At 55.9% G+C, this 11,579-nt stretch overlaps 1 protein-coding gene across 13 annotated transcripts in view; it reads left to right on the top strand.

Annotated features, from left to right (window-relative positions):
* The first annotated feature begins 1,932 nt into the window (after window positions 1-1,932).
* Window positions 1,933-11,579, top strand: part of TMEM44 (transmembrane protein 44) — a 122,065-nt gene continuing 112,418 nt past the window's right edge. For 4 of the 13 annotated variants that reach the window (XR_009185520.1, XR_009185519.1, XM_058295573.1 and 1 more), the window contains exons 1-5: window positions 1,940-2,407; window positions 4,887-5,013; window positions 7,021-7,114; window positions 8,656-8,822; window positions 9,050-9,136. Coding sequence is in view for 10 of the 13 variants with exons in the window: in XM_058295573.1 (XP_058151556.1) it covers window positions 2,271-2,407; window positions 4,887-5,013; window positions 7,021-7,114; window positions 8,656-8,822; window positions 9,050-9,136 (612 nt within the window). In the remaining 3 variants the exon portion in view is untranslated. Of the gene's footprint in view, window positions 2,408-4,886; window positions 5,014-7,020; window positions 7,115-8,655; window positions 8,823-9,049; window positions 9,137-11,579 lie in introns of all 13 variants that reach the window. The other 9 variants (XM_058295570.2, XM_058295571.1, XM_058295574.1 and 6 more) reach the window with 7 other exon arrangements.

Below are 11,579 nucleotides of genomic sequence, written 5' to 3'. Positions count from 1 at the left end.
TAATCCCTAAATGTTATGTTATATGAAAAAAAAGTCTTCCCAGATGTGATTAAATTAAAGCTCTTGACGTGGGGAGATTATCCTGGATTATCTGGATGGGCCATAAATCCAATCACCAGGGTTCTTATGAGAGGGAGGCAGAGTGAGATTTGACGCACAGAGAAGAGGCAATGTGACCAAGGGGGCAGTTTGGAGTAATGTGGTCACAAGCCAAGGAATGCTGACGGCAACCAGGAGCTGAGAGAAGCCAGGAATGGGTTCTCCTGAGGGAGAGCTTCCAGAGGGAGTGTGGCCCTGTCAACACTTGATTTTGGCCCAGTGGAACTGATTTCAGACTTCTGGCCTCCAGAACTGTGAGAGAACAAATGTTATTTTGTTTTAAGCCACTAACTTCGTGTTAATTTCTTACAGCAGCCAACAGGAAACTAACGCATGCAGATTCCAAGGACTCATGCCCAGACATTTGGATTCAGAAGGTCTGCTTATTGACAGGCAGCCAGAGCGATTCTGATACAGGCAATCTACGGACCTAAAGCCACAACTGCTTAGGAAGGGGACTGGCAGGAAAGGATTTAAACCCTCAAAGGAGGAAGCAGATGTGGCTTAAGCAGTTGGGCTCCCGTCCACCATAAGGGGTGTCCCAGGTTTGCTTCCTGGGGCCTCCTGGTGAGGGTGAGCTGGCTGGTGCCATGGAGAGCTGGCCTGCTTGCCCAAGCTTCGAGCTGACACAACAAGATGACGCAACAAAAAAGAGACACAGAGGAAAGACAATGAGATACATGGCAAACCAGGGAGCCGAAGTGGCTCAAGCAATTAGGGGCCTCTCTCCCACGTCAGGGATCCTGAGATCAGTTCCCAATTGCCTCCTAAAAAAGAAAGACAAGCAGACACAGAAGAACGCACAGCGAATGGACACAGAGCAGACTGTGAGTGCAGGCGGCAAGGGTGGGGAGGGAATGAAAAAAAAACAAAACCTCAAACCAGTGATTCTTAGTCTGGGCCTATTCCTTAATGGAATCCATAGCTGAATTTTAGGTAGGTCCATAAATTTCTTAAGATTGTATGTGAAATTGTGTGTGGGTATGTGTGCATGTTCACATTTTTCAGAGATGAGGTTTTCTTAATTCTCAAAGAAGTCACAGAAAAGCCTAAGAGCTAAATATTATTTACTTTTGAAAAAGCAGTTGAGATGTATAAACCAGGTCCAGAGTGGGTGGGGAGGAATGAAGCAATTTTAAATTAGGCACAGCCACTGAGTGCTAATGCTGTCTGAGGGAGAGGAAAGCCCTAAGAAAGAGGGAACCAAAACAGTGTTATCTTCTAGTCTTTACAAAGCTGAAAGCATAAGGCAGACCTGCCTTAAGGCCTGGTGAGAGCCTGAAACAAGACTGAGTGAGTAGGGCACGTCCCCCGATTTCGCATACCCAAGAGAGGAGTGGCAGTGTAGCTCAATAGGAAGGGACGGATTCCAAAGGTAACTGCTACGGAGTGGGCCGCGGTCAGAAGACGTCTAGAAGCCTCCGCGACTGGATGGGGGCGGAGGGTGCTGTTGACAGCTTCAGAAAATAGACTTGAGAGGCAGATTGAGGAGTCATTGCTCCCAGCACGCTTCCTCTTTCCTGGCCGGCCGCCCCACCCTTCCTCGGAGGCAGCTTGTAAGCATCAGGACCAGGGCCTGCTCACCGTGGGGTCCTCCGCACCCAAGCGCAGCGCCAGGGGCGAACAATGTGTATTGTTTGGCTCCGGGAATGCGGCGGATTAGAGAGCGGACCGAGTGTCTGACAGTGACCCGCTTAGGGCTCGGTCCGCAGCAGGCCCAGCGCCGCCCGCTGGGCTCCGGCCGCGGGTGTGGGTTCGGGGTGGGGTGGGGGCCCGCCGAGGCGGCGGCGGGGAGCGGGCGCCGCAGCCGCCTCCGAGGCGGGGGCCGCAGCCTTTGTGCGGAGGTTGCTCCCGGCTCCCGCCACTGGGGGGCGGCCTCTGCCCCGCCGACCCCCAACAATACCGCGAGGCGTGGGGAACAGCGCGGTCCCGGAAACTTTCCCCCTCCAGCCTTGGCCTCCGCCGGCGCCGGGGATCCTGGAAGTGGGCGCGCCCATCTCTGGCTCGCCGTGGGTTCTCTGGGCTGGGGCAGCCGCGGCGGAATCGAACAGAGAGAGGGGGGCGCCGGGCGGTCGCTCCAGCCGCTGCCCGGGGCCAGGGAGCCTGCACCGGGGGCGCCGCCACGCAGGAGGCTCGGGCGCTGCGCCCCGCGGAGCGCGCCGAGCGGTGCCATGGGGGAGGCGCCCAGCGCCGCGCCCGCGCTCTGGGACTGGGACTACCTGGACCGCTGCTTCGCCCGCCACCGCGTCTGTATCTCCTTCGGCCTGTGGATCTGCGCCGCCTCCTGCTGGATCGCCGCCCACGCTCTGTAATGGGGACCGAGGCCCGGGCGGCGCGAGGGTGGGGAGGCCGGGGGGCCTGGGGCCTGGGGCGCTACCACCCTGCTAACTCCCTCTTGAAGACCTAGAGGGAAGTGGGGATGGAGGAGGCAAGCACAATTCCGGGATCGAAACTAACATTTCGAGGTAGACTGAAGTCAGATACTTGTTTCTGTATTCACCGCACAGGGAAGCTGGGCTGGCTGCCAGCAGGAGGCTGGGTGGTGGATTGGATGGAAACCAGAAGACCTGGGTTCCCCATGGACTCGCCGTGTGACCTGGGACAAGTTATAAAACCTCTCTGGGCCTCATTTTCTTCATGTAAATGGGGATAATACCGCGTAGCATGGAGGGGAGGGTTCATTGAGGCAATCCTGGTAGAGCATTTAGTAAGTACTCATTAAATGCCATTATCCTAGCTCCAGATCTGCCACCAACCCTTTGGGACCTTGGGCAAGCCCCTCAATATTTCTGGCCTCGATTTTTCCAAGGCCACCTCAACTGGGGTGATCTGATTCTGGCCACAGGCCTTGCCCTGGTCTATCCAGTGCCCTGAGTGTTTTCGCCAGGCAGTCACCATCGCCTGAGCACCGTTCTAAGAGCGTGGTCTGGCTAAGGGGGTCTCCAGTTCGAACCACCCTGTGCCTGGCTCAGAAATGCACAGGCAATGCCCAGGGTGGTGCCATCTGCCCACTGACTATTCCCTCGCAGAGGAGGAGGCACCAGCATGCCTGAGAGAGGCTGGGACGACGGTTCACCTGAGGCAGGATGGATGGTCCCCTCAGGCATCTGAGAGGGATGCACAGATTCCACAGCCCCACTGCTGGGCACTGGAATACTAATGAAGCACTTAGCAGGCTTCCGTGGGCCTAGTGATGGTCAGGGGGGTAGCATTTATTAACTCACTTAATCCCTGCAACCGCCCTCGTGAGGTAGGTGCTAGGATTTCTCCCATTTACAGACGGGGAAGCTCGGGGTTCCAAGAGGTTCAATAACTTGCCTGGGGTCCCACAGAGAGTAAATGGAAAGAACCAAAACCCTGATCCTATTTTAAAAGGAGGCAGGCTTGTAAGGATCAAACGATCCAGGTCAGAGGATGGAAACTAAAGAGGCACCCTCCATGCCTCACAGTCACCGGCCGAGGTCAGCATCATTAGGCATTTTTCCTACCTGGAAACTAAGGCTTGGGGAGTTTGAGGAGCCCCCTGGAGAATGCCCCGCTGGTCAGCCTGAGAGCAGAGCCTCTGCTTTCTCACCCTGCTTCAGTCCTGAACACCTCGCCTTCCCTGAACCTCCGCGGGTCTTTGGGGGAATGCGCCCTGGTCAGCCCGGGATCCCTGGCCCCTGGGAAGTGGGCAGATGGCTGAAGAACAGGGCTCGGACCAAGCGTACCCCTGCGAAGCCAGAGACCTGCCGTTAGTCCCCTTATACTCATAGGCGAGGGCCTCAGTTCCCTCCTCTGTCAAATGGGAGGGTTGAAGTTAATTATTTCTGATGCGGGTCCTGTTTCTGATTAGGTCCAACTCAGAGAATCTCAAATATAAAGTCTTCTCTCCTTGTCCCTGAATTGGTTGCAAGAGCCCAAAGCAAGATTACAGGTTGCCATTCCCGTTGTGAGCCTCAGGCTTTGGTCGGCAGCTGGCAGGGAGGGGAAACGTTTGGGAGCCCAAGAGCCTTCCATCCCCACTCCACCACTCTTAGGGCTGATGCTCAGAACCAGCCAAACAACGATGTGGGCAGTTGCACCCTGTGTTAAAGGAAATGAAGCCAGACGTGTGATTGTGTACCGATGTTTCTCCAGAGAAATGTAGCAGGGAAACATCTAGAACAAAGTGTCAGTGATCAGTGATGCCAACGGGGGCCTGTGGCCCTCCCAGCCTGCCCTGTCCTTTCTGGGCTTGTCCCTGGATGTGTGTTTGGGGCCAGAGGGAGGGAGACATAAGGGAGCGACGTCAGCAGTAGGGGGAAGCCCAGGCGGAGCTCAGCCCTGAGTGCCTGCAGGTGTGTTTGAGGGGTTCCGCTCTCTGTGTGCAGAGCTCGCTCAGCGCGGGCACGGGCTGGCAGAGGAGCCAGGCCACCCTGCTTCACAGGGGTGAGAAGGACTTTACTAATTTCAGCGAAACACCGAAGTTGCCTCTTAATTTGGACAATTAACTCTTCTCCGCAATTAACTGCAGTGGTTAGGTTTCTTTTATAAACTTCCTGTTTCCTTTTGAAAAATAAAACCTGCCACCTAGTCTGTCCATGCTGAGTGGTGGGCCATTAACTGCAGCGCCCCTGGCTTGCAGGAGTAATTCCTCTTCATAGAGAGGCGGCCTTCTCCTTCCGTAAGGCCTGGTTCCTGCCACGGGCTCGGAATCTTCCGATCCTTCTTTTTCCCACCTGTGTGCTAAGTTCAGAAGCACCTGCTGCCAGGGCTGGGCCCCGAACTCACCCGCCTTCTGTCCACACCCCGGTCTGTCTCCCCAGGCTTCTCTACCTGAGATGCTCAAAGAGGTCTGGACAGGACCAGTCAGCGCTGTGTGCTGCGTGCTGCCTCCTGGCCAGCCTGTGTGACACCGTGGGGGCCATTCTGGCCAGACAGCTCACCATCCAGGTAGGTCGGCCCATGGGGCCAGCGCTCAGCCCGCACGGGCCTGGCCTCCCTCCCTCTGCGGCAGCTGCTGCAGCCTCTGTCTTGTTCCTTCAACACGTACAGTCTTCCTTTGGCGCCTGCACCCTCCTCAGTTGCCCGTGTCACCGTCTCCACGCAGCTCACCGCTCGCCTCCTGCGGGTCTTTGCTCAGACCTTTTGAGATTGTGGATCACCTCTAGGCCCAGCGTTCCTGGCCCCCTCAACCTGGTTTTTTTCCATAGCACTTACTCCCTAATATACCATGTGCTTTAGTTTTTGGTTTTTTTTTAAGATTTATTTTTTATTTATTTCTCTCCCTTTCCCCTCCCCCACCCCCAGTTGTCTCCTCTCTGTGTCCATTCACTGTGTGTTCTTCTGTGCCCGCTTGTATTCTTGTCAGCAGCACCGGGAATCTGTGTTTCTTTTTGTTGTGTCATCTTGCTGTGTCAGCTCTCCGTGTGTGCGGCGCCATTCTTGGGCAGGTTGCACTTTCTTTCACGCTGGGTGGCTCTCCATAGGGGGTACACTCCTTGCACGTGGGGCTCCCCTATGCGGGGGACGCCCCTGCGTGGCACGGCACCCCTTGCGTGCATCAGCACTGCGCATGGGCCAGCTGCACACGGGTCAAGGAGACCCGGGGTTTGAACCGCGGGCCTCCCATGTGGTAGACGGACGCCCTAACCACTGGGCCAAGTCCACTTCCCTGCTTTACTTATTTTTTTAGGTTTGTTGCTTATTGTATGTTACCCACTACTAGCAGGTCAGTTCCTCAAGGGCAAGGATTTCCGTCACTTTTATTCATTGCTGTATCCCAGTCACTTAAACCGGGCCTGTCTGGTGCATCGTAGCACTCAAACTGTTGTCATAAAGCCCTGAAAGCCCAGTCAATGCAGGGGTGCTGGATCCTTCCCAGGGGGTGGTGTGGGCTTGGGAGGGAGTGAGGAGGAGTTTCCAGTTTCCCAAAAGTCTAGGCCCTCAAACCTGTGCAAAGCATCCCTATCCCAAAACATAGACCCCAAGGAAACCCCCTCAGGCCATAGTACCAGGGGTGGGCACTGCCGGGGCACCTCTCAGGGCTGGTCCTGGCCTGTGCCCGCCCAGCTTGAGGTGAAGGGGGCAGCCTATGGTCAGGACACAGCTTTGGACAGTGCTAGACTCTGCTCTCAGCAGTGTTTTCTCAGAAGCACATCTCCTGTCATTTTGGGTGCTCATTCTCATTAGCTGATGGAATGTCATGAGGCCAGCTCAAGGCAAATAACTAAAATTATTAAGTCCTTGACACTAAGTACCTGGCACTAAGGCCCTTTCGTGTGTTAACTCAGTTAAACCTCAAACCGTCCTATGACCTGGGTGCTATTGTTAACGCCTGTTTTACAGATGTGGAAACTGAGGCACAGAGAAATTAAATAACTTATCTAGATCCATCTAATACATTGCAGTGCCAGGACTCAAACTCCAGAACTCCTGCTCTTAGCTACTGACTCATCATCATAGTAACTAATACCTTTGCAGGTAACTTACCTTCCTCCGGGCACTATACTTAGCCCTTTCCACATATTAGATCAGTGGTGCACTTGAAAGTCTTAGAGGGCGGCACTGTTATTATCTCTCTTTTATAGATGAGAACACTGAGGCTTAGAGAAGTTCGGTGACTGGGCCAAAGTCACACAGCAAAGACCACACCAGGCAGTGGAAGGAGAGGAGTAGGCCTTGGAAGGCTGGGTTCTTGTCCCATCTCGACTGATGGGTGTGTCTGGAACTTGGGGGTCAGCCATTAAGGACACCGTCTACTCATCAGTCGAATGGAGTTGAAAATCAGCTTTTCTTGGGGTTGGTGGGAGGCTCCACCGGGCTAATAGGGGTGGATGCACTGCAGCAGTGCATGGGACGGAACTGACACATGGCGAGAGGACATCCCAGGATGACAGATGCTGTCGTTGCTGAAAAAGGATGTTTTAACACCAGGACTCTATCTCCATTTGCTCCCAGGTCTTCACTGGTGCCTACCTAGCAGCTGTCGACCTGGTAAACTTTATGTTCATTCTCTTCCCAGTCTGTGGCTCCAAACTCAAGTCTAATTCGGGTGAGTGTGTGTGCATCGGTTCCTTTCTTCCTCCCTCCATTCATCCCTCCGTACACTGCTGCCTTCTCCTTGCCAGGCCTTGAGCTGGGCCCCTGCCAGGTGCAGGCAAGTGAATGAAGTCTCTGATCTCAGCCAAATGAGGTCCACAGGCCCCTAAGCCACAGTTAGAGCTGCTGGTACAGAGGAACGGGAGGGGCTGCAACTGAATGGGAAAAACGTCACAGGGAAGGATGTGACCACTGGGGCTGGGACCCCTGGCCAGGGTGTTCCAGGTGAAAAGAAGAGCACGGGCAAAGGCCAGGGAGGGGATGCCGCATGTGGGGGATGAACAGTGACCGTCAGCATGAAGGTCCAGGGTAGCCAGGCAAAGCGCCACAACTTCACGAAGTGATGCCAGGAAAGGCCATGGACCACCTCGGCAGGGGGCTGGAGGTGTGGAGTTGGGTTGGGTTCCCTGGAATGCCTGGGCCTGGGGTTCCTGAGAAACGACAGCAAAAAGAGGGGATGCTGGGTCAGTGGTGTAACACGCATGCCTGGACAAGAATTGTTTTTATTAGAATTGCTCAGATGACTGTCTAACTTACATGTCAAGGAAATTTTAAAGATGTTTTTAGAAATAAAAACATAGATTAGGGTTAGTGTTGGTTTTTTTTCCTTTTTCAATTACCAGAAACTAAGCTCTAGTATTATGCAGAAAACAAGACTGTGGTATGGTGGAAAAGGGGGCCAGTGATTTTTAGCCCCGACTTTATATAGGAGTCACTCTGGGAGCTTTAAAAATACTGAAGGCCAGTCTCTCCCACAGATGCTGATGGAACTGGTCTGGGAGAGCCTGGGCTGTGTTAAAACTCCCCAGGTGATTCCCACAAGCAGCCAGGGTTGAGAACTTCTAGAGTAGGCTCTGGAGAGGGAGGAACAAGATGGAAATTGGTGGGCTGGACGGAAAAGCTGTGGTGTGGTGAGGGCATCAGGCAGGGAAGCCAGAGAAATCCAGGGGAGGGGAGGGAGAGGGCCCGGAGGTTGTCTGAGAGACTTCTCCGAGCAAAATCACAAGCCTTCTGGAACACAGGTCTCCAGACCTGTGGCCGCTGTCCACACGAGAGAACCATTGGCTCCTGTGAATGGCTCGCTGCCCTTTGTCCTGCTCACAGTCGAGGGGCCTTGGTACAAACACATTCCTTCACGGCTGCATTCACCAAAGTCATGCTGGTTCTTCTCTGCTGTGGGGACTGTAGAAACTGCCGGAACACAGTGCCTGTCCCCAGGGGCCTTCTGCTCTAGTAGAGGCAATGCTCCCATGCACGCAGACTTGTAGGACAAGAAATAACAGTTGTCCCTGCGTAAGTCATAAATGCTACGCCAGGGCTGAGGAAGGAGAGCAGTGCCCATGTCGGGAAGGGAAGGATAGTCTTCTCGAAGGAGGCGGCACAGCCACGGAGCCCTGCCCTGGCCCGGGGGGTGGAGGTGGACACCGGTTCTTCGCACGCAGCTCTGATGAGCTCTAGGTTCCGGGAGCCCTGTGGGACCTTGTTGTTTTGCAGGTCGGGGCTCCAGGGAGAGGAAGAGGAGGCGGCGACTGAGGGCCAGCCTATCTGCCCTGGCCCTGCCCCTGAGCCTGGGCCCAGGCTGGGCTCTCTGGGCGGCTGTTCCGAAGGCTGCGGGCACCGTCCGAGGGCCGCAGCGGAGGCTGCTGGGAAGCCTGCTGCAGGTGAGGCTGAGCCACCATGGGGAGGAACTGGGGTGACACGGGGCCCTTCCCTCCTCCTGGTCCTGCCGGATGCCCAGGCCCACGACCCTGACCGTGGGAGGGGGGTTTAGCCTCTGACATTGTTGATAGGAACCTACTAAAGGAAAAGAGCTGGTCGCTATTGCTGCTTCTTGAGATGCATGGACAAGCTTCCGCGCAGTGCTGAGAGTGTCCCCCTGTTCCTGCAGGAAAACACTGAGCTCCTCGGCTACCTGCTGGGTGGGATCGCTGCCTTCGGCTCCTGGGCTTCCCGGATGCCCCCACTCTCCAGAATCGTGAGATGGGCTGGGGCTGGGGCTGTGGGTCACCGTGGCGCTTGCCTGGGGAGGGGGCAGCTGACCCAGGGAGGCCCTGACAACTTTCAGAGCCCTTCCCAGGGAAAACCTGCTGCTTTCTCTCCCATTTCTTTTAGCAAATGGAAAGCAGACACTCAGAAAAAAAAGCCACTGGGGTTGAATCAACAAGTCTCCCATTAGAGACTGAGAGGTGTTCAGAGGACAGAGTCATTTGGGTGCTGGAGGGCTCTACTGTAGTTCAAAAGCATTTTAGTTCATTTTGGCAGATATTTTCCAAGGTTCTGGGATGAGGGAAGCCCCACATTGGCCAGTCCGGGGGCATGGCAGGGGTACAGACATGAGACACCATGCCTGCTCTTGGGAGCTCAGAGTCTCATGGGAGACACAGAAATGGGATGCAGGATATTGTAATGCTGTAAGAAAGATAGAAGCCAATGCTTGGGGTTTCAGCCGAGGGAGAGATAAAGCTCCCGTGCCATTGAATTCAAATGAGCAAGAGTGAACCCCATTAACGCTGCCAGGCTCTGGGGTGGGAGGCTCGGCTGGCTCAGAAGGGAAGGCTGGCTTCGTGGAGGCCAAGGCCAGGGGAAAGGCAGTGTGGGCAGAGCACAGCGCTGAGGCAGGAAAGCGCCCGAGAGACAGCAAGCTGCTGCCGACAAGCGACCCTGCGGGGCCAGGGTGCCGCCCGCTGGCTGCAGCAGTGGCCACCCTAACGCGTTAGCTGTGATGGGCCCTTTCGTCTAAAACACGTCACCTGCCCAAGGGCACCGCAGTTTAATAGCAGTTCCAGGGAAACAGGATTTGGGGACAGGGAAAGTATTCGTTGATAATTTTCTGGAAACTACAGCCTGTGCCACGATTGCCAGAAACCTTAGCGGGCACCAGGACTGAACAGCAGAAGTATCCAAATCAGGGGAGGGCGAGGGGGGCGCCCCACGCTCCGTCCAGGAACCCACTGGCACGGGTCTCCAGGAAGTGCCCAGGGTGGCCTGGGGGCCGTGGAGCGCATCACATGAAGGCCTTTGAGGGAATTGGCGCAGACCCCACCACCCTGCCCCCCACTCTGCTTTCTGTTCTTCCCGGCATGTGTCACAACCTGCATTAGCTCTTTTATTTATTACTGTCAGTGTCTGGCTCCCCCACCCCACTGTCAGCACTGTGAGAGTAGCAGCCTTGCCTGCCGTATTCTCCACCGCGCTCCAAGTGTCTGTAGTAGGTTCTGGCACACACTCGTTAGTGAGTGATTTAATCTGGCTTGGAAAAATGCTCATGGGTGCAGGCGGGAATCAGAAGAGCTGTCTTGGGGCAGAAAGAGCAGACATTCTCTGTAGCCTTGGAGAACCGAACCAAGACCAAGGCTGGGGAAAGAGGAGCACTTGCCGTTCAGTTAGAGAAGCACTGTGTGGGTAAGACACGGCACGTGGTGCCTGGCATGTCGAGAGCAGAGAGTATTGCTCTTCCTGTCAGCTGCCTCGGGAGGTGGTGGGCTCCCCATCACTGAAGGCATTCAAGCAGAGACCTGGCAAACCCCTGGCAGGCTCATAGAGTGAGATTGGATTGGGCTGAACTGCCTCAGGTGTCGCCAGCCCCGTCTCTGGTCCCATGAAGAACAGCCCAGTGCTGGGACACCCTTATTAGAGAGGAGCCCAGCAGGGTCTGGGGTGTTCCGGGGAGCCTGACCAGCATGGGCCTCAGGCCCAGGACCCCCGGAAGTTGCTTCTAACGTGGGCAAGGTGGGGTGCTGAGGAGCGGTATGCTGGGTGGCCCTGGTGGGCAAACTTCCCGTCGCTCCAGGAGCGAGTCCTTAAATGGGACATGGGCTGATGGGTAAAGCACTGCTCCAACACCGGGAATCGTTGCCGCTGCTGAAGCCGCGGGAGGCAAGTCCTGCCACGGAGGGGCTCCCTGCCCCCAGCCTGGCTTGGCCGGGCAGCCCCAGACAAGCTCAGCCACCCAGTGGCCTGTCCTGACCTGCTAGACGAGGCCCGCGTGTCCTGGAGAAAGACCGCAAACGTCTCATCGAGTCGCCGTCCACTTTATTCTTTAAGCAGTTGTTAAGCTCCTTCTCTGTCCAGCACTGCAGGGAAATAGAGCCCTGTAGGCTCTAGTTCTGAGCCTGAGGAGAAATCGAGTCTAGAGGACGGTGGGTGCTGTGAATGAGCTGGCATGTGGGTGAGAGCGGAGAGCCCCCCACTAGTGCCCCTAAGCAGGGCTCATCGGAGCAGCACAAGAGCGAGGCCGAGTGCCGGGAGGCCAGGGCAGCCCCGGCCCTACAAGCAGGGCCCCTCGGCTGCCAGTGTCCTGCACAGGGTGTTGGGGTTAGGCTGGGTCTGCTAAGACCCTGGGCGGGTGCTGACAGGACCGGAGCTGCTTGCTGGGCTCTGTAGGTGGGAAAGGCCTCCACTCCCCGCCTCCGGGCCAG

The sequence above is a fragment of the Dasypus novemcinctus genome, chromosome 4, assembly GCF_030445035.2.
Source record: "Dasypus novemcinctus isolate mDasNov1 chromosome 4, mDasNov1.1.hap2, whole genome shotgun sequence".
NCBI classification, from domain to species: Eukaryota; Metazoa; Chordata; class Mammalia; order Cingulata; family Dasypodidae; genus Dasypus; species Dasypus novemcinctus.
The sequence above is the reverse complement of the archived record's forward strand: the minus strand, read 5'-3'. Positions and strand labels throughout refer to the sequence as shown.